General features: G+C 39.5%; 1 protein-coding gene and 1 pseudogene across 1 annotated transcript; both read right to left on the bottom strand.

The window, feature by feature from the left end:
• Nucleotides 1–6,023, bottom strand: part of LOC125893873 (uncharacterized) — a 102,765-nt pseudogene extending 96,742 nt beyond the window's left edge.
• Nucleotides 6,024–8,124: 2,101 nt separating this feature from the next.
• Nucleotides 8,125–21,297, bottom strand: LOC125893874 (fucolectin-like). Its single transcript, XM_049584825.1, has 6 exons — nucleotides 21,169–21,297; nucleotides 12,680–12,715; nucleotides 12,242–12,259; nucleotides 11,332–11,396; nucleotides 10,929–11,211; nucleotides 8,125–8,522 (listed from the first exon to the last, which is right to left on the bottom strand). Exons 1-6 carry the CDS (start codon nucleotides 21,264–21,266, stop codon nucleotides 8,348–8,350), a joined length of 675 nt encoding a protein of 224 aa, XP_049440782.1. The 5' UTR covers nucleotides 21,267–21,297; the 3' UTR covers nucleotides 8,125–8,347.
• Nucleotides 21,298–23,533: the final 2,236 nt, after the last annotated feature.

The raw sequence follows: 23,533 nt of genomic DNA, 5'->3' as shown, positions 1-23,533 counted from the left end.
TCTTCATGCTAAATTAGGATGAAGGTGACAGGTATAGCGATCACTGAACTACACAAACAGCAAACAGTGGAAAGTAAGAGTTGATGTCATATAAAAGGACCTTGCAGAACGGTCCAAACTACATTGACATCCATGTACATTTGCTATGATGGACAATCAAACATTGGCATAAATATTTATTGGAAAAGAAGCAGAAACAAGCATAGATTACTATGAAATATTAATGGATATGAAAATGAGTGATCATTTCAGACTCAGGTGCAGACATATTCATTGCAATCATTTCATTCTGTCCTGGTGACTTCCACCTCACACAGTGTCAGGTATTCTAGTCTTCCAGGAATCACAATGTTCACATACCGGCCCTGCATTCCATTACACACAAAAGTTTGTGAGGCCCCAGCTGGGATAGTATTAATAGAGGCACACCTGAAGAAAAGGAAAATGAAACAGTTACAGATGATGCTTTTGCCCCTAAAACTCTGTCTTTCTATTAGGAATATATGTAGATATACAGTGCACTGATTTCCTGTGACATACACACCAATGTAAAATGTTCAAACCAAATATAAGATAGAAAGTGCTGTTACCTGGGATTAGCATTGCCATTGTCATAGAGGGAGTTTCCAATGCGGATCTGAGCACCATTAAGCCGATTGTGGCAACAATCTCCTCTGTTGGTGATGGTGACAGTGTTAATTTTGTATGTCCTCAGGAGGTCCAGTCTCCACCATGGTCTTCTTTCGCAGTTTGTGTGGGTGCAGGATCCTTGATTCCAGATGCTTGCCTGATTTCCATCAATGGCCCTTTCAGCGACACCACCATGCAACACGGAGGACTGAGTCACTCGTCCAAATTGAGCAATATTAAAAACTGGACAAAGTCAAAAAATGTTATTAAAGGGTAATCTGGGGAAGTTGAAGGAGTATATGATCTGATGATCTGACCAAAACCACCCAAAACAGGCAATCAGTATATTATTGTATAGTTAATGTGGTACATATCACCAGCTGGAGGAGGGTTACCTGCAAGCTGACCAGTGACTTCCACCTCACACAGTGTCAGATACTTATTTCTTCCAGGAATCACAATGTTCACATACTGGCCCTCCATTCCATTACACACAAAAGTTTTGGAGATCCCAGCTGGGATAGAATGGAAAACAGCACACCTGAAGAAAAAGAAAATGAAACACAAGTATGAGTAAATGATGTTATTGTTACCAGATCAAAACTATGCATCGTGCGCATTCATTTTTGGATACAGATGATGCTTTTGCCCCTAAACCTCTGTCTTTCTATTAGGAATATATGTAGATATACAGTGCACTGATTTCCTGTGACATACACACCAGTGTAAAATGTTCAAACCAAATATAAGATAGAAAGTGCTGTTACCTGGGATTAGCATTGCCATTGTCACTGAGGGAGTTTCCAATGTGGATCTCAGCACCATTAAGCCGATCATGGCAACAATCTCCTCTGTTGGTGATGGTGACAGTGTTAATCTTATATGTCCTCAGGAGGTCCAGTCTCCACCATGGATTTGTTTGGCAGTTTGTGTGGGTGCAGGATCCTTGATTCCAGTTGCTTGCCTGATTTCCATCAATGGCCCTTTCAGCGACCCCACCATGCAGCGTGGAGGACTGAGTCACTCGTCCACCTCGAGCAATATTAGAAGCTGGACAAAGTCAAAAAATGTTATTAAAGGTAATCTGGGGAAGTTGCAGGAGTATATGATCTGATGACCTGACCAAAACCACCAAAAACAGGCAATCAGTATATTATTGTATAGTTAAGGTGGTACATATCACCAGCTGGAGGAGGGTTACCTGCAAGCTGACCAGTGACTTCCACCTCACACAGTGTCAGATACTTATTTCTTCCAGGAATCACAATGTTCACATACTGGCCCTCCATTCCATTACACACAAAAGTTTGTGAGGTTCCAGCTGGGATAGAATGGATAACAGCACACCTGAAGAAAAAGAAAATGAAACACAAGTATGAGTAAATTATGTTATTGTTACCAGATCAAAACTATGCATCGTGCGCAGTCTTTTTGGATACAGATGATGCTTTTGCCCCTAAAACTCTGTGTTTCTATTAGGAATATATGTAGATATCCAGTGCACTGATTTCCTGTAACATACACACCAATGTAAAATGTTCAAACCAAATATAAGACAGAAAGTGCTGTTACCTGGGATTAGCATTGCCATTGTCACTGAGGGAGTTTCCAATGCGGATCTCAGCACCATTAAGCCGATCATGGCAACAATCTCCTCTGTTGGTGATGGTGACAGTGTTAATCTTATATGTTCTCAGGAGGTCCAGTCTCCACCATGGCTTTGTTTGGCAGTTTGTGTGGGTGCAGGATCCTTGTCCATAGATGCTTGCCTGATTTCCATCAATGGCCCTTTCAGCGACACCACCATGCAACACGGAGGACTGAGTCACTCGTCCAAATTGAGCAATATTAGAAGCTGGACAAAGTCAAAAAATGTTATTAAAGGTAATTTGGGGAAGTTGCAGTTTTAGATCTGTTGATCTGACTAAAGCCACCAAAATCAGAAAATTATTCATCATTAATAATTTCATTGAACCAATAAAATAATATAGTATAGTATAGTATAGTATAGTATAGTATAGTATAATCTCACCACACTGGCCACTTGTCCGTCCTAAAACAGCCAACAAGACAAAGACCACAGCTGGAGTCATCATCCTGTGAAGCAAGTTGACACTCATATAATCATATCAAACCTCCATTTTAAAGCCTCTACATATATTTCTACACATGCATAAACATTCATATACATAATGTGCACATACAATCTTAACACAAACTAACCTGATCAGGAAAAAAAGCCACACCTGACCACCACCTTTACATATAATTTCCATCTTTACACACTCATGTCCAAATCTACCTGTTGTGTACTTTTCCTCCCCTCTATAAAACATCAGTGGGCCCCGACGTCAAGTGTCTGCTCTCTGGCCTTTTTCAATTGCTCAGACACACTTAATGAAACATCGCCTTCCTGTTACAGCAGAAATCTTGTGTTGCAAATGTGTTCACACTTTTTTAATTGGTTTCACACATTTTCAATCCCTTTTTTTAAACAAAAAAAGCAAAAACAGTTAACACAGATCTCCTAGACTCAAAACTATTTTGGATTACCTGTGTTAAACAAAAGGAAAACATATATTCACAGCTAATAAAAATTACTCAAATAATAATGAATCTCTACTGCACCTGCACATTGCGTAACTCTTCAACCAGCAATCAGTCTGTGTCCACCTATGAATGATGCCACCTCTGTGCTGCTATTGGCAAGCATGGATCAAAGAGGAAAAAGGGATGTAATTAGACGAAGAATAGAATAGAATAAAAAGAACTTTATTAATCCCCGAAGGGAAATTCAGCTGCCAGGCAGCGCACAGTAAAATAGACATAAAATAAAATACGCTAAAATAAATGCACAAATACACATTAAATTAATATAAAATTGTCCATTAAGAGAGCATTATTTTGCATTTCTGAGTTTGAAAAGTATGAAAACAAGACAATGTCAAAACCTGTATGGCTGTAGTGGTCAAAGCAAAACACGGAATACAATCTTTTTTTCCAGATGTTTCTGAATATTTCTTAGTTTGGGTGACAGTCTTTACTGGTTATTTTGTGAAATAAGAATGCAGCACGAAAGCTTTGCCATGATGAATGACTGTCGTGCAACACGGGTCCTACTCTTGGTGCTTACAGTCGGTCTCATATCATTTCAACGACAGTTGATGGGCACAGAAAAACACAAGAAGGAATGAATGAAGAAAACTAGAGTTTAGAATCTCTTGTAAAATCATCTTTGGAGAAGAGCTTACAGATTACCCTGTGATACGCTTACTTGCCATTTTTGGCACCTGCTATGACTATGCAAAGTATCCATACATGGCACAGGCATATGGCATAAATTTCTACAAGGTCAGCTGTATATTGTTTTTTTGCGCATTGTGTAATGATTGACTGAAAGAATGTATTCAAGTTGTGTCGATTGATGGAAACATTTGCTTTTGTTGTTTGTTTTGCTTTTTTGTGAGTGTTCTGAACGGACAAATGAGACAAGCTCTAATGTTGGTATCTTTTTGTTTCTTTGTTAGGTTTTTCCAATAAGTATTTTTTAAGACTGTTAAAAATATAAATAGCAATTCTTCTCTATCTCATTTCCTCTTCTTTCTGTCTTTATCTCCCTCCTACCTACAGCATTTTCAGACAAGACAAGTAACTGACACATATTTACTAGGGTTGGGAACGATTAACCGATACGACCGGATATCTGGTTTGACAAGCGAGAGATACGGCTGCGTCGGTAGCAGCCTCCTCAATCGACACGAATCAGCCATGAATCCTTAGATGAATCGATTGTAGAGTCATGGATCGGGTATTGCGAGACTAGCAATCGGTTGACTGGCTTTAACAGTTTGCATCGCTAAAACAACGTGAGAGCCGGCGGCATGCTCTGTAGCAGGCATTACTGACAACGATAATGGATGTAAACATCAGCGCCTGCTTGACCGGTAGAGATGAGGAACAGAAGCTAATGCTGGTTGGATAAACCAGGGAGCAGCCAAGCCGCAGCAGAAACTAAAGGCGAATCCTGCCGGTTGTGGGTTGAACGCGGGGTCACAGACACAGACAGAAATATGTATTCCTGTCAAATACAGCGGCCATAGTTCACACACATTTCCACAAACCTCACCGCACTTTAGGGACTGTTCTTTACCTGTCAGGGGAGGAGGGTGGCTGCTTGATTTTTATTTTATTTATTTGTTTTATTTTGATCCCCCCTTATGTTAATCACTTACTGATGCTGTTTCTGAAGTATGAATAAGTCAATAAGTAATTTATTCCATTGAAATATCATTGATGTATTATAGAAAAGTGATTGATCTTTTTATAAATGACAAACATAGAGTGTAGCAAACACAGAGAAATAGTCTAACATGCTGTCAGTGATAAGCTGCTAGTCATCACAGTCCATGATATCAGCTAATAACAGGAGATGTCAGATTCTGCCCCTACATTGCATGTTATTATTTTATTCTGCTTTATGTTTATATTGTACAGTGTTATGATAAACTTTATTCCAGACTCAAGTCCATATAAGATACACACAAAAACACAGACAATACCATAAAAACAACACAAGTAGGTTTAAAACACTTAAATTTGACTTAAAGTTCACTTCACTTAAAATTTAAAACTTCTTCTCATTTTTATATTGATCCCATCCAACAAAATGATGTTCATTCAGCAAGACTTTTTTTGGTCCATGTCTAAAAATAAATACATTTGACATGTGATTTGGTTGTTGTTTGACTTTTTATTTTATTTTTGCCAGTGCCATTCAGCAACAATGCTTGGGGATGTGGTCTTTTACAAATCTGAAAATACTGTAAGAATGTCACTTTTATAGAATTGGCTTCTTTATTTTATAATGTATGATTAATGTCTACATCAACAAATGTTAACCATCGAATCGTATTGTTCCTACACTGTATCGAATCGTTCTGTATTAAAAATATATCGTTTTTGAATCTTATCGTAACCCGTGTATCTAGATACGTATCGAATTGTCTATCACAGAGAGATTCCCAACCCTAATATTTACACACATAACTTGTCCTTGTAGACATCAAGATTTACACATCAAGGTTCCAAATAGGAATTAAAAAACATCAAAGAGAGAAAATGGGGCATGACCACAAAAACAAAAACTGTTGTTTTTGCTGATTTAGCTTTTGATTTTTGATTTTTTTTTGACCAAAAATTACATATGTTAGAAAAAAAACAAAAAAAAAACAAAACAGAATGATCAGTAATTCTACCAAAGACCTACCTGGATGCTGCTGGTCTCTTGGACACCCTGGAAGCTGTTGGGCTCTTGGACACCCTGGAAGCAGCTGTGATCTACACAGAGAGCAGTGGTTTATATACTATTGTGTAGTGTGATATGCGACTGTTTAATTATCCAAATATTCAAACGAGTGTTGTTTTTGCTCTTTAAATATCAATTTGCCTGCCTCACCATGTGATTCATGTCATCTTTTTCTGACAGGGCACACCCTGTCTTTCTCAAATAATGATTTATGTTTGTTCTTGGTAGCAGAGACAACACACAGCTTCATACAGTTTATTATTTATGGCTGACATTTGATACTAATGTTCATGTCATCCTTTTCTCACAGGGCACACCCTGTGTTTCTCAAATAATGTCTGAAGTTTGTGCCAGGTAGTAAAGAACACACAACTTCATACAATGCAAGTCACACACAGGTCTCAAATCTTTACTCTGGTGAGAATCAAGCAAGGGGAGTCCTTGCCATTAGTCAAACATGTTGAGGCATGGCTCAGGTCATGGCAAACTCAAAATAACATAAGCTGTGGTGGTATGTAGTGGTGGTATTTAACTAAATACATTTACTCAGATACTGTAAATACAGACGTGAGTCTTCACTTCTCATGCTACTTTCTACTTGCTACTAAGCTGTAGTTATGAGTTAAATTATAAATTAAAACTTTGCACACAAAAACTATGAAAATTTACAATCACAGCTAGAACTATTAGTCAGTTTTTTTTTAGAAAAATAGACTTGGACTGTTGGTTGGACAAAGCAAACTCTGTCAGTCATTTTGGGCTATTGGTCATTGTGACTTCTTATTATTTCCAGAATTTTTACAAACCAAACAATCAGTTAATGGAGAAATGAAGCTCTAGCAAAAGTTAAGTCAGGAAGACAATACTTTTCATGCTGTGTAAGTTTTCTTTCTTACCCTGCCATACACTCCTTGCACCCATGCTCACTTACTTTGTCTATATGTCACTACTGCCATAGTTTTTTCTTGCTGCCTAGTCTTGCAGCCTCATACGCCTCAGCAGTCAGCAGTCTCAGGGCCAGCAGCCATCACTTTTAACGTTAAGTGTTAATGTATTGTTTAATTTTACATTCAAATATGCCCCGGTGTTAAAATGAAAAAAAAAAAGCCGGTTTTGTCATTGACTCATTTTTTTAGACACCATTTAGGCAACTTTACAATTTCAAAAGTATTGTTTTGGCACTGGTATTGGCAAAAACCCAAGCGATAACCAACCCTTGTATTTGACCCTTCGCTAAGCTCTTCCCCTTTGGTCCTTAAAACTGTTGGAGCTAGCATGGAGCCCACACTGTCAATGACTGCACTCCCTGAATCACACATAAAGCAACAGTTTACTATTGTCATTACCGCCGATATGATCGTAACAAGCACCTTACTGAAACTATACTGAAACGTCCAGCAGCAATGGCCAAACTTGAAGTAAAATGGTCACACTGCAGCAGTTTGATGGCAGTACTGTCTCAGCCTCTGTATTCGCTGCTCCTCCAAGTGGCTAGATGATGCATTGCGGCTGGTTTTCGCATGTGCTTAAGGGAAATTGTAATCGCTTTGGTGATCTCCCTGTATTTTCATTTAGAGTCAAGCTGCGGGGTGTAAAGCAAAACCATGAGTTGAAACTCATTATGATGCTCTGTAGGGGAGCTGCAGATTCTGGTGCTAATTCATTGAAGGTTCATATCACACATTACATATATGTCATTTGATACATTGTTCATATAAATATTCAAAAAAGTTTTTTACTTTTCAAACTGTTGTACAGAGTAAAAAGCATACTTACCGGTGCTACTTTGGGGAAATATGCTTAATTGCTGTCTTGCTAAGAGCTAGATGAGAATATGCTAATTGTGAGAGTTCAGGCCACGCACAGGTCAAAGACTGAGATCTGAACTCAGCCTGCACCTGCACCTTTAAAAAGACCAGGCCCAACTGAACCTGCCCAGAGCTATAATTACATTGTTTGTAAATTCTTCTTCAAGGTTACATGTGCTTTGAATAGGCTTTCTCGCTATTAAAAACTTACTCTTCTGACAATGGCAACTGGCCAACACAAATAATACAAAACCGAGGCCAAAGTTTTACACAAAAAAGTGTTCCAACACACAATCCTGTTTGGTTGGGGTCAGGTTGTTTAATAAACACAGGACACTTGGATACAGAAGAGTTTATTATTATCATATTAAAGGACCTCAAACAACTGTTGTAAATTGGGTGCAAGTGATGTTAAATTCTTTGTACTGTAAAGCAATGAAATCTCTTGCAGAAAGTGTCTTAACATTGTGTGAAATTGACAATTAAACTTTGCTATAATGGTCATTGACCATAAATATAAATATTTAATTGAAGGAAAAGAAGCAGAAACATGGATAAACCCCCTTATCCAATCTAGACATGACTATGAAGAATTAGTTCAGACTCAACCACAGGGATTTTCAATGGAATCATTTAATTCTATCCCAGTGACTTCCACCTCACACAATGTCAGGTATTCTTTTCTTCCAGGAATCACAATGTTCACATATTGGCCTTCCATGAAATCACACATAAAGGTTTTGGAGGTCCCAGCTGCGATGGAAGAAATGACAGCACATCTATGGAGGAAAAAAAACAAACAGAATTATTAGTAAAACTATGTTATCTGACAAAAACTTTCCATAGAACCCACCCGTAGAACTATTTAGGCCCTGCCTCTACATATACAGATATTTTTGTGAACCAATATTTCCCCCTCCATTTTGAAAAAAAAAAAAATTCTGTCCACTTGACCTCTTTTTACAAAATACATGCGTCTATACTGGAACGCTAAAATGACTCCAAATGCTCTCGTGTGTGGTGTTCACATAGACAGTGGTGCTGCTGCAGAGCTGCCTGCTGCTGCTGTAACTACTGTATTTTTACAACTGAAAGCCAATACTCCACATATTTATGGAGCTTTGCAAGCCACTCCATTAACAACAACATGGTCTGCAAATATTTCACAATAAAAAGCCTTGTGTTAATGAATGATGGGATCCTGTCCACAGAAAAATTGTCGGGGGACTTTTATTTTGAAATGGAAACAAAAATTGTTGAGTCAAACATAAATACTTAAAGATGTCTTCATTTCTGTGACTGATATAAAAATTATTACTGTAGTGAAAGGCAGTACAATGTCAATATGAGTATCAAAAGACCATTTTTATTGCCTATTTATTGCTGAAAAGGCACGTGCATGTGTCAAAAAATGGGCAAGCCACAAGACTTCTATTAGGCTCCTAAATAATTCCGCAGCCAAGCAGCAACCAAGCCTGCCTGTGGTCCAGGTGTTAGCTGTCTATCGGTGAAGCGTACAGGCTAACATTAGTTTTTTCAAAACACCTACTGGAGATCTCATCTTACTATATAATGACAAAACTCTGTCTTTGGGTATGTCTGTGTGTGTCTGTTCCACGTTTTTCTCCTCACTGACTTGGTCAATCCATGTGAAATTTGGCACAGTGGATCAGAATGAAGCAATATTACATTGTCAGGTCCAAAGTCACAGTGTCAGATCAGTCACCCCAGTCAGTCAGTAATGCTGCCTCCTAAAGGCTGTGGAGCAGTACATGTCTCCCTGCTGAGGTGAGGAAACTCAAGGCTGATCAGCTCACCAGCTGAGTGGGAGCACCTGTCTGCAGTGCACCAACAGATTCACTCTGCACATCAGAGTGGCTCCAGCAGACAACAGAGAGACAACTGTTCAGCTTGGGGGAAACCACAAAGAGGCTACTGGTATGAATTGATACTGACAAAATGTTTACTGTCTTAATGAATTAATTGAATGAAATGGCCTGCTTAGATTTGATTTTCTCTTTGGCTTATGTTTCTGTTTAAAACACTGTACTGTTTAAAGTGCTGCAGGTTACACATTGATTTCACTCTTTAATGTTAAAGTAACCAATGATGTTAAATGATAATGAAAATAAATGTTCTGTTTGTGAGTTAGAGTTTGAATAAGTTATACAGTATTTAACAAGAAAAGGATATTCATCAGAATTAATTATTTTCAAGTAACAAAATGGCCTATGTAAAAAGAAACTGTATTGCAGTGCATATGTTTCTGCCAAAATAGTAGTTTGTTGCTCTCTAAGTATGCATTCCAGTAGTCAATGTTAGCTAAACACTATGAACATTGGTCATTTAATAAGATGCATTGATGTAGCATGTTTGAAATGTTAAAATAGCAAACATTGCAAGTTAAAACCATTCAAGTTAAAGTTAAATTATTTAAAATATTTAAAAATGAGTTAAAGCATTGTCTCATTTCCTTTGAGAGTGATGATTGTATATTTCTGTTTCTATTTGAAGGTTTTCAACCTATTATACCTCTAATGGCAAAATAAAACTGTGAAGAGGAAAAGAGTTGTTCCCGTGCTTATTTATGGTTGATCAAGCCACTTTCAAGTTTGGGCAGAAGCTGAACAGACAGGATAACTTGACATACATCAATTGGCCAAAGGGGGGCCCTATAGCAACCGATTGAAATTGCAAACTTTAAATTTCAATGGGTCAACACTGATTCCAATTTAAGGATGAAGAAGCTCACTTAAATGTTAGGAAACCGGTAGTCCACCATTTTTATTGTTGCTTGCAGTGTTTGCTCATTGCACTAAGTATCAATAGCCATGCACGATCTGCGTATCATTGTTTACATCATCAACGCTCTGTTTTACGATGTTTTACTGTTTTTAAGATTGATAAATCTCCACCACAGAGGGCGTTTTAAAAAAATATATGTTTTGGGTACCTAAAACTTTATTTGCATGTGGACAAGAGGCCCAAACGTAGAGGAAAATATCTGTTCACAAAAATATCTGGATATGTATAGACAGGACCACAGATACTGATGATGCTCTTGTTGTTAAAAATACAGGTTTTTGTGAGGACATTATGTAGATATCCAGTGCACCGATTTCCTCTGACTTGCAAAGATTAATGTAAAACCTTCAAAACTAACATAGCACAGAAGGTGCTGTTACCTGGGATTAGCATTGCCATTGTCATTGAGGGAGTTTCCGATGCGGATCTCGGCACCATTGATTCTTTTGTGGCAACAATCTTTTCTGTTGGTGATGGTGACCGTGTCGATTTTATACTTCTTCAGGAGGTCCAGTCTCCACCATGGTTTTGTTTGTCTGCTTGTGTGGGTACAGGATCTCTTTCCCCAGTTGCTTGCACGATTTCCATCAATGGCCCTTTCAGGAACACCTTGCCACCCCAAGGAGGACTGAGTCACTTTTCCATCTCTAGCAATATTAGGACCTGTACAGATTTATGAAATGTCATATTGATGATGAGATTAAGAAAGGCATACATACTACATGTCATTTAAAACTAAGGAAATCAATAATTTGATTGAACCAATTATGAGAATAATCTCACCAAAATGGCCACTTGTCTGTCCCAGGACAGCTAACAAGACAAAGACCCCAGCTAGAGTCATCATCCTGTGGAGCAAGTTCACACTCATGTCATGTCATTGAACCATAATTTAAAGACTTTTTCACACGCACACGCAAACACGCATGCACGCATGCACGCATGCACACACACACACGCACACACACACACACACACGCACACACACACACACACACACACATAATACCAGAAGTGGGTGTGGCTTACATTAGAAGATGTTGGACATTTTGCAGTAAGCTATATTTTCTGAATTGCCATTTATACTCCTGATAGAAATGTCTATATGTTGAGCTGCCAACAAAATTATGTTATATTTTAATCATGCCCCCAAATTAATCAATTAATTAATAATTAAAGAAACACAAATAATAATAATAAAAAAATAAAAAAATAAGTGGTGGTGGGGTGGAATATTAATGCAAAAATTTTAATATTTTTCTTATCTGTTCAGAGCACATCATCTGTGCATGTATGTTGAATGTATTTGGTGACTCTACTAGTGGGGATTCTAAATGAATAACTAAGTCAGAGCCAAGTGGTTATCCCTACCACCTTCCTTCTACATTCCCAATCATAAAAACTTAAAGGTGTGCTTGTAAATAGTATATTGTTTTCAGTAGTTAGTGGTGGGGGCTTCATTGTACAAAATTGAAATGCACATAGGCATAGCCTACCCTACATGGGGATGTGAACACAATGATGCAGGGTGTTCCTTTTTGTTTGTTAGTTTTGCAGTACATTTTTTAAAGACAGTTAAAACTACTGAGAGCAATCCCCCCATTCATCAAAGTTTTTACCCTCTACAGTAATATCACTCCCACCAACAGTTCTAAACAAAACATTTAACCCACATTTATTAGATCGAACGTACCCTAATTCGATCCCTGTCCTTATGTAGTCATCAAGGTCCCAAATATGAACACACAAACAAAGAAAAGAAAGGGACAGAAAAAGTAATTACATAAACATTAGTAATGTGAAAGTAAACCTATATCACTTGATCATTGATATCTTTTGATCACATTGTATTTATGTAACTGTTAACAAAAGTTGAAATTAAACTTGTTTTGTGCTGAGATGCGCAAAGCAGAATCTCCTAGAAACTTGAATGCAAAGTATCGTCTTATTAAACTCTGCCCGACCTCTGTTGCATATTAAGACCTTCAAATTTTTTATGATCATTACTTTGTCATAACCAAGCTGTAGTGTAAAGATAAACCTGATTTAGTTCACTTTTTTTCCTGACAACATTACATATGGAAGATAAAATGAAGAATGTATTTGATCAATTATTCTAGCAGAGACCTACCTTAAAGCTCTCTCGTGTCTAGGAAGCAGCTGTGATCTGCATGTGTGCATAGAGAGAAATCATTTTTATACTTTCGTACAAAGCATGATTGACAACTGCTGGATTAATAAACACCCTGATCAAATAACGTGTTGTTTTTGTATCCCATTCAGAGGTCAATGTGACTGTCTGACCATGCAGTGTTGGTGTCTCCGAGGGCACACCCTGTGCTTGCTTAAATTAAGTTTGGGAAAAGTGGTAAAAAATAATGTACAGTTACGTGTAATACATGAATATTGTGTCCAATGTCTAACTTGCATTATGATTTATCCAGTGCCATAATATTATATCATCTGTGCCCTCAGTTCGGACTGGAGTGGGTTTGCTCAAAAGCTTTGTGCTTTGTCTCGTCATGGCGTTTCACATTGCTGCTTTTAATAATCCCCACATTTTGGAAATGGTACTGATTTGTACAGAGATATGTGTCTATTATTTACCCCACTTCCACTGATACGAATGGGGTGGACAAAATAATAAAAACACCCATCAGTGTGACACGATACAATTCAATATCCAAGATGATCATTTGGTTGAATCAAAACCTCTCTAAAACTTTTTCACCATATACTGTACACAATATCCTTTGTATGTTACACAATACACACCTAGTGTTTATGGGTTGTAGTTCATTCAAATGGATTTAGTTGCATAATGATAGCTTAACAGGCTGGCTACCCAACTTTTTTGTGTTATCTCCAGTTGTTAGTTCCCCTTCTGGAACTTGCAGCATACTGCAGTCTTCTGTTTACAGCGTGTTTATGTATTTCATTGTGTTGTCTCTATTTGGCTGTATTTTCCATATTTGCAGCATGTCTTATTACATTGCATATGTTATGTGAGCTGTCAGGGCCACACCGTACTGTAGTTTTTGTTACCCTAATCCTTTTTAACTCTACTTTAACCCTAGTGTACAAGAACCATAATCTTTATTCTAAACTTAACCACACCTATGTATGCACAGATATAATAATAAGTTGGGTTTTTTTTGTTGTTGTTTTTTTTTAAAAAAAAAAAGAAGTGTAACAGGCCCTGAGTGTGATGCCTGTGTCAAATTCTAATTTTGTTTTGTGGAGATCAGGGAAATAATAAGACAGGTGAGAGGCAGTGTTCTTCTGCCAGACTTTCTTATACACCTGCTTTTAATGCATTTTTTAAACGCACATTCTTCTGTATAAACGTCACTGAGTTACACAATCTCAAAAACAGTATAAGTTCTCAATACATAGCTGTGTTTTCTATTCTGAACTAAAATCTAAATGTGACCTTTTGTTTTTGCTCCCATTTTTCACAAGTTTCAGTTAAAAATCTAAGACTTTTCATGCACTCAGTAGATAGTTTCCATTAATTTGGTAGTAGATCCAACCAGCCTCACAGCCGCAGAGCACATGTAGCCACACTAAGTCGGAACCTCCACATTTAGTGTCTTCACTTGGGAGACCAGCCAACAGAACAGTGGATGACGCTCATCAGTATGCTTGTCATCCTCACCAGGATCTTGACCTGACAGCAGCTCATCATTGTACCCGACTTTTGTGGTTGTGATGCTGGTTGGATGTACTGCCAAATTAACATAAATGACATTTGAGACGCCTTATGGTAGTGAAATGGACATTCAGGTCACAGGCAACTGCTCTGAAAGGCATTCCTGCAGTCAGCATATCAATGGCACGCTCCAAACAGTGTGACATCTCTGGCATTGTGTTGTGAGATTAAACTGCTCATTTCAGGGGCTGTCCACACCAACCCGGGTATTTATAAAACCGTGACTCTTTGCTCACAGTTTGGCCTTTCATCCACACGTAACCACAGTTTTGGGCTCCTGTAACCAGAATTATTTGTAACCAGAGTCCAGGGTGAACTTTTTGGAAAAGTCCGGTGTCAGCAGTCATATATGGACAGGATAACCGGAGTTATTTTGTCTCGTCTCCATTGTATGATGTCACAGTGTGCGATGTAAACAGAAAACAGCTGTGTTATTACCTGATCCAGTGTGTGCGAGGATGGACCTCAACAAAATACTGCTGCTATTTAGCAGCATATCAGCACTTTGTGGCTGTAGCATCATGGACGTCGGAACTATTTTCTGAGGGGGGGGGCGGGATTTTTGTTGGGAGGGGCGGGGGAAGCACGCACTTATCAATGATTAAGGATTTGATTTGAAATTATTTTATAATAACATGCAGTTATAAGAGAACTAGAATGGATGAACACGGCATCTTTATTGTTAAGAAAATGAAACTTTGATAACTAAATCAAGCCATTTAAGGAACATAACAGCATTATTTGTAACCTTGAATGAAAAAAAGAAAAGTCTGCGCTCCTGACTCAGGGCTTTCATGCATTTCCAAAAGTAGACCTTCTCTCATGTTGACCTCCTGATGATGATTTTAAGCTCTCTCTGCACAGAAGAGATAAATTTATTTATAGTAAACGTCTGTGGATATTCTCATTTATCCAGGTCAATTCCATATTTGGCAACAATTAAATCGTAGGCAACTGGACTTTGATTTTGTCTAGAAGACGTTTCGCCTCTTATCCAAGCGGCTTCATCAGTTCTCAACGCATCGGTCTGACTAGTCCTCACTAGTCTGACCTTGGTCAGACTAGTGAGGACTTGGACTTGGTCAGACTAGTGAGGACTAGTCAGACCGAGGACTAGATGGGAGGGGGTCCGGTAATGACGTTTTACTGCCTTCTGATTGGCTACAGTGGCCTTACAGTTAGGAGTTATATCGCCACCTAGTGCTTTGGCATGTGTATTACATTGCTTGATAGTGGAATTTGAGGTGTCATGTGGACGGAGGTATTTTTATTACACTGCTCGTGTGGACGCAGATTTTTTTAAAACTGGAGGCCAAAAAAGTTTGGTTTTAAAAATACCCGCGCTCGTGTGGACTAGGCCTTAGAGTGCCCATTACCTGTGACCATCCCATGGCACACCAGTGTAGTAATCATGCTGTTAAATCAGTATCTTGATGCCACATCTGTCATGTGGATGGATTATCTTGGAAAAAGAGAAATGCTGACTTACATGGATTTCAACAAATTTGTGAGCAGATTTTTCTTCAAAGAAATATATCTGTTGAGCGCATGTAAAAAGTCTTGGATCTTCAACTGAAACCTGTGAAAAATAGGAGCAAAAATAAAAGTTGAGTAGAATGGGAAATCGCATTAGCAACATTGCACAGTTGGCAAGACATTTCACGTGAACATACAAATCAGCATTTAAGAATACAAACTCTAAATTAAATCACATCTTGTGATTGTCACATTTCCATGAACCTTTCAAAATAATAGGTTACTAACATAATCTGGGGGTTTGCAGAATCATCTGCTTTTGATTGCTGATAGAATTGAAATGCAGCCTCTACAACCTCATTATTTTAGTGATTTTAGTTCATAGTTTGGAGTCTGAACCTTGGTTATGCCAGGTTCAGACTACAGCTTGATTACAGCTCAACCCTGCCAGCAGCCTGTGGCAACCCTGCCAGCAGCCACAAATACTGGCTGGGCCTTTACTTCCCACAACTGCAGAGGGCACCAGTTTTATTTGAAACAGATTACATTAGATATGGGCCTTTATTTCTCAACAAAGGCCTTTATTTCTCATTCCCTCTCTATTTTTCTAATCTGCTCTCACTTGCCCTGTCAAATTATTGCATCATGCTGTCCTTTCAAGCTCAATGCTTCTTGTATTTGATTGAAATTAAAAGCCCCTAATTGTTCCAGTAGAGAGAATACCTTTTTTTTTTTTTTTAAAAAAAAAAAAGGATTTTATTGTGAAACGTTTGCAATCGAACTTTAGGCCGTAAGGTGAATCAGAAAAAGTCTCATAGAAACTAATTTCAGCTCCGACATCTGGGGACTACGCGATCTTTACTTCATAAAAAAGATCGATACATGTTCAGCTAATCTGCGGGAGTTCATAGCTCATAACCTCGCAAGAAGCCTGTGATCGGGTCATAATTCGGCACTTGTTCTGTCTGAGCGTAATAATCTGTTTCGCCTGAGCGTAATGAGATTTGGTACGCAAGTAGTGGCACGGCCGTCACATGATCGCGCTACACCAATAAGGTACCCGCATTTCGTGTCGCCATGGTTTCATTCAGCAGGGGAAAACAGACCCGGAAGTCCTCAAAAGTGAGCAGAAATGAGCTGAAACAGCGCTATTCACATAAGACATGGGTCTTATAAGAATGGACTACAATGAGTACCGGGCCATCAAATCACAGCATCCATGGTGAGAGGACATGGAATTGTGTGTGCTTTTACACACGCAGGTGTAGGTGATCACGGATATTTGATGTGGGAAAGATGGAGCCAGATGTATTACCTGTTTTAGATACGTGGTTGGCTGTCCGTCCGTCCGTAGCGCGAGTCATGTGCGCCACTTCACCACCGACCCGTACGTAAAAGCGCAAACAGTCCCTCCTTGAGGCAATGAATGAGGAAATAATTGCCCCGGTGTTTAATACGCAAAATGGGGTCAAACCCCTGGCGGCTATTAGATGCCTGGCGGCTATATGCCACCGGGCGACTATTTGGAAATATACGGTATGTGACAATAATCAAATGTGTATAATAACAGTAGAAGTGTGACTAATGATAACAGCAGGAGGCATGTAGCAGGACCACGGCAGCTCTTGTAGGCTGAAATCAAGACGATCACATTAAACAGTGCGCAATCATCAGGCTTGACAATTATCACCGGAAAACAATCTTTGTTATATCGAGATAACGAGATAATTAATTCGTTATCACAAGAAAACAATCTTTGTTATATCGAGATAGCGAAATAATAAGTCGTTATCACGAGATAACAGTGCACAAAAACAAAAAAAAAAAACATGGCCGTTCTCGTATTCCGTACTGCACAGCTATGTTGTCTATGTAATAATACGTCGGTTATGCCCAGGTATTGAATCAAATGTGTTTTAAGACATTTTTGCTTAGTTCATCTTATTGTCTATTTGTCTCATCGTGTTTCATGGACACGGCGATGTGAATAGCGCTGTTTCAGCTCATTTCTGCTCACTTTTGAGGACTTCCGGGTCTGTTTCAAGACTATTCAAGAGAAGGCTGAGACATGGGGTCAAACATGGGGGGATTCCACATGCGCAGTGTAACTTGAACTGCAATGCTGGAGGGTGACAGCAGGGGGGCTAGATAAAAAGCGCAGGATCCGCTCAGGCGATCAAGGAGTGCGGTCTGCTTGGACTTCTGGACGGCGGCTGCCTGAAGTTGTCGGAATTGTATCTCTGTCGTTCTCACCCACAATACAGGCCATCAGTGACAGTCCAATAATAAGCTGTGAAAATGACATGCATGCACATCCCCCTTAGTGCACACCAGATTTTACTGCGCATGTGCAATCCCCCCATGTTTGACCCCGTGTCTCAGCCTTCTATTGAATAGCCTTGGTCTGTTTACCCATAGACATATATACATAGACGCCGCATCGAGTGCCTGAGCGCATCCTCGCCGGCCGCCATCTTGGATGGGTCTCCCTTCGCCTCCACAGTGCATTCATTTCTATTGAGGAAGGATCTGTATGCATAAGTAAAATAGAATAACTCACTGAATTTTCAACTGATTTTCACGAGGTTTGGTTTGTTACAAATGGCACACATGTAGTAATGATACAGGATGCTTTCGTACATTAAAAATACAGGATTTCATGGATTAATACTTTCTGCAGATAGCAACAGCATGTTATTTAGGTCAGGCCTGCTTTCCTAATGATGCCATGGTCTGCTGACCTGACTTGCCTACCCTACGTCTGATGTCTGATTTTGTGTGTGTGTTCATGTGTTTTTGAATGTATGTACCCATATGTGTGTGTATGTGCATGTGTGTGTGTGTTTTCATGCTGGCATTAGTCTGTGTAAATTTGTCTTGTTGTGTGTTAAGTCTCTAATGTCATGTTTGCCTGACAGTGTATCAAATATGATTCCTGTTCATTTTCTAAGTGTTTGCCCAGCTACACACTGTAATAATAAGGACCTCAATTTCCTGGTGACACATTGACATAGTACCTTGTCAGAGAGCAGTCAAATCAGCCGGACATTATTCCGGCCACAGACTGCCTGACAGTCTGCCATAAGGGACACACTCCAGAGTGACTGCTCTCTCTAAGTACTTAACCTCTTGTTACAAGAGGGGACAGTCATAAAACGGTGTGTGATATGGTTAATGTACGCACCATCTGGTCCCTGGTCAAAAGGTCCTTGATCATTTGGAGACAATATTAAACAGGAATTATTATGTGACTTTGGAAATTGATGGCAATGTATGTATTTGGACATGTAACTTAAACTTCAGTTAGGGATAACTATGATCACTAAAATAGAATGCAGTAATTTTATTTGATGTGACAGGTTTGTTAGGAAAAGATACAAAATGCTTTATAGGGCTGTATGAAAAAAAGTCTTGATTTTTAACTGTGTAGTTAACAAGATAGAGACAGTTTGATGGTTCATATGGTAGCAGTTAATATGATGATAACAAGATGTCTTGCAATAAGATGGTGTGTAAATTTGCAGAAATCAGGATTAACCCTGCATCCTCGGTATGAAGACAACTGGATTCTGTGCTCCAAGACTGCACTCCATTTATTTCAGTCCTGCTCACGGTTTCTCCAGACTTTAGCTTCGGCCAGTGTGTGACTGAGTTGGCCGAATTCCTGCACACAAAAAGTCATTTCTGAATATGTAAGGATCTCTTTTTCTCTTTCTTGTACAACTGATGGCTTTGTAATGGCTATTTCATGGAAAAAAGTAATTCAGAGGCCGAGCATATCATGTAACCTTCAAATTGGCACACAACAAGGTGCTGTTCCTGAGAAATTGGGAGTATCTTGTGGCATGCAGGTACCTTAGAAGCAAAACAGGAGCTAGTGCCAAAATAAACCTTGCCTATCGTGTCCGGCTTTGCTGCTGTGTAAGCACTCACGTGGCTTTGTGCTGGCACGAAATGTAAGGGTCCAATGGAAAATTCTCGTGTAGTTACACTTCGGGGTAAATACCATCTATAAGCAAGGATCAAGTACTCCTGAGCAACGAAGTACTGCTCTGTTGCAGAACCCTCAGGAATATTTTTATTTTCAAACTCATCACACTGTATTATTTGTCAACCAAAAGGTTAAAGTATTATTTTGGATTAGTAGGTATTTTACTCTATTCAGAACAGTTAGACAGTCATGGTTGCATTCAATGACATATAATGATGAAAAAAAATGACTACATACAGTATGCTATAGCATAAGCATATATGGTGTCCCATCATGATATACTGCAAGTGTTTATTCCACACATTTGATAATTTAGCACTTTTAAGAGTGCAATCAACATAATCTTCTCCCCAGCAAAAGAGCCTCAGTTTAGAAAAGGTAGTTTTGCAGTGTGAATTAAAGGTCCACCATGAATGATACTGTGGCATCTAGCAGTGAGGTTGCAGAACTGAAACTTCTCTTGTGCACAAAACGTGTAGGAGAACTACGTTGGCCTAAGCGAAAACACCTATCTAGAGCCAGAGTTTGGTTTGGCTGTTCTGGGCTACCGTAGAAACAACATGGAGAACTCTGTAGAGGAGGACCTGCTCCGTATGTAGATATAAACAGCTCATTCTAAGATTAAAAAAAAAAAAAAGAAACACGACTCTTACTTTTTGATGAAGATAAACAAATGAAAACATAACTATGAATATACCATTTCTGCCAATAGATGTCCCGGAATCCTACACACTGGACTGCTAAAATGTATTTGTTAATATTTGTGAAGACATCATGTATTTGACATGAGCGAGCAAGGAATAAAAAAAAGTATAAAGAGGGGTGTTAAGAGGGAATTTCAGTGAAAGAACAGACTCTACACCGGCTCTCCAGGGAAGCACTCTCTGCTCAATCGCTTGCTCTTAGGTCCCATCTAATGACATCTCTAGCACCAGATTGCCTCCCCGGCTTGAGTACTTGTTTCAGTCTATTGTCCCAGAGAGATGTTCCTAACATGGGGTGTTGAGCATGTGGAGGTGGGAGGGGAGGCAGTCTATCAGACAATCAAATGATAGGATTTTCTCTTCCAATCATTTTTGATAGCGTGTCTCTTTCCTCTCCTCTGGCTTTTCATGCTATAAATACAAGGAAAAGATTGCGATTAAAAAAAGAAAAAACTGTAGTCGTCCTTTTGTCCTTTGCCATCAGGTCCACGAACATCATTTGTCCCGTTTTTTTTTTTCTTGGATAATAATTTTCAAGTTGCTTGTCTTTCATTTCTCCTTTCCACAGATCCGAACCACAATGCTCTCTGATTCCTCGTATCCACAACCAGCAAAGCCTGGTGACTCAGCTGACTGTAGCATTAGTGCTATTTTAAGTACAAGGTTGCTCCTCCAGCTTTCCGGTAATTCCTTTAAAAGAACTTTTAAAAATGAAACACAAAAAAGTCTGTATCTACCTTCGGGTGAGAAGAATTTTCTCATATCTGATGTTTCTTAATGCGTTCCGGATGCAACAGCAGAAAACGGTAAGAGAGCGATCCCAATCCTGAAGCATAGTCGCTCCTCCCTCCACTCTAAGAGTGCTGTAAAAGTGATGCTGCCTCGAAAATGTGGCAGAATGCCGCAGTGCCTGTTAATATATCACTGACTACCACTTTTGCCTGCTGTTTCAGCTGACGCTATTGCACACAAGAAACTCTGAATAAAGTCTGAACTGATTGGCAGCGACTGCTCTAGTATCTGTGTGGCAGGGGCTGTCTGTTCCCATTGGTGGCATCGGAGCCACGACAAAATGAATGGACAAGAGAGGACAGTAGGGGAATTGAGGTAAACTGAACTGTGCATCTTGAGTATTTTTGTGCCAAGTTTCCACAGCATAACCTCAGGTACTCTGAAGACTCAAGATTTTTACTGACTTTTTTTTAATTCCCTTGGTATATATTCATGAAAGCCAACAAAACTCTACTCTTACTGTTCTGCACTGTATCATGGATTTACACTGATATGTCATTCTGAGGTTATGAACTGACAGAATGAAGCAACATTATCTGTGACAAAGATGAGATTTATACTATCAGGTTATCGTTTCTCGTTTCCCTCCTGTTCCTCCCCATCCTCTGTCTCCCTCTCTCTGCTGTTCCACACACACAAGCCTGGTGGCAGCAATCAGTGATCCAAATCAGAAGCTTAAATTCCTCTGTTTTGATACAGGACAATAATATTACACGTCTCTGATTAAGTCTAGCAGAAAATATTCTATGCTAAAAAAGACAGCTTCCTGCATTTTTAATGAAGCAAATTAATCCTTATCCTCGCACTTCTCTACACCTGGTCAGGATGCCTGAGCTGTTGCCAGGTTACAATTAGCACCAATCTGACTCCAGTTGAGATAAATTCAACTTGTAACTAAACCAAATCAATGTACTGTTGTGCTATGGGTACCGTGGGAGTCCTATTACTCCCAAAACACAGCTTACCAGTGTGATCACAACTCAAGATCAGCTGATTTTACTCATCTTAATAGGCCAGTGAGGTGTGAACTACCCAGTGTTATCTGACCATGAGTACACAGCTTGTTCCACTGAGGACTGGGTAGGAAATGTGGGGGAAAAGTATGTAGCTGTATGTAGTTGATGAAGTCTTATCTACCACCCCTGAAAATGCTCTTTCCCTAATCAAGTCTGTTTGTACATAATCACATCTTAACACACATCATGAAATGCATTTATTTATTGTTCCAAAGGTAATTTGTAGACAAATGACATTGTACTGCAGATAGGCGTGTGAGATCAGAAAACATCTCTACAGTAGGTGTCTTTCTGGAGGGTTTGGACAAACATTTTAGGAGACTGTTGTACTAGTTAGCCTTGACTAAGTACTATACTAAGTACTATAGTACTATATATTGTACTATATGTAGGTCTACATCCTCACCATATGTTGGTGTTGGACAGTGGGTGGCTGCTGCTGCTCCCTGGATGTGTGCATGTCACACACACACACACACACTCATTGACTGAAAAATCGGCACTGGGTATTTACCTGGCATATTTACCATGAATACGGTTCATCTGAACTTGTTTTATTTGTTTTCACCATTTCATTCCTACTAGAAATGCAGCTCTAGCAAGTATCTCACTATCATTATCCTCATTCATATTTTAAGAAGCTACGCATTATATACAGCTACAAAATAAGCCTGAAAAGCTTGAAGTTAGAACGGAAGTACAGAGAGTTGTTGCTATGGAGGTGGTACAGCATCTTGTCCATTCGCATGGTGTAAACTGTTAAGTGCAACACACACCGCCGCCAGCGCGGCGCTGTGGCCGTCAAGTGCCACCCCCCAACACACACTGGCAGCGGCGCGCAGCGGCACCGTTGACGTGTATTTCCCACCCCAGCCCGCTAGGTGGCTGTACCTACACTAGTTGCCAGCGGTTGCCAACTGCTAGTAATGGAAGCTTCAGCCTGCTGTTCTATTTCCAGCGCGGCCGGCGCTCATGCCCGCGCTGCGAGAAAAGCCTTCTATGTACGTCTCGGCCGCCGTAGTATCAACTCCGGTTGTTTCAAATTTTTAATAAGACAATTTTGATAAGAAACTCACCCATTAATCCAAGTTGTTGTTGCCTCAAAGTTTTCCCTCTTCTTCTCCCGTTACTAGCAGTTGGCAACCGTTGGCAACTAGTGTAGGTACAGCCACCTAGCAGGCTGGGGTGGGAAATACACGTCAACGGTGCCGTTGCGCGCTGCTGCCAATGTGTGTTGGGGGGCGACATTTGACCGCCACAGCGCCACGCCGGCAGCGGTCTGTGTTGCACTTTA

Source organism: Epinephelus fuscoguttatus, linkage group LG8 (assembly GCF_011397635.1).
Source record: "Epinephelus fuscoguttatus linkage group LG8, E.fuscoguttatus.final_Chr_v1".
Lineage (NCBI taxonomy): Eukaryota > Metazoa > Chordata > Actinopteri > Perciformes > Serranidae > Epinephelus > Epinephelus fuscoguttatus.
Note: the sequence above shows the minus strand (reverse complement) of the source record. Positions and strands in the feature narration are given on the sequence as shown.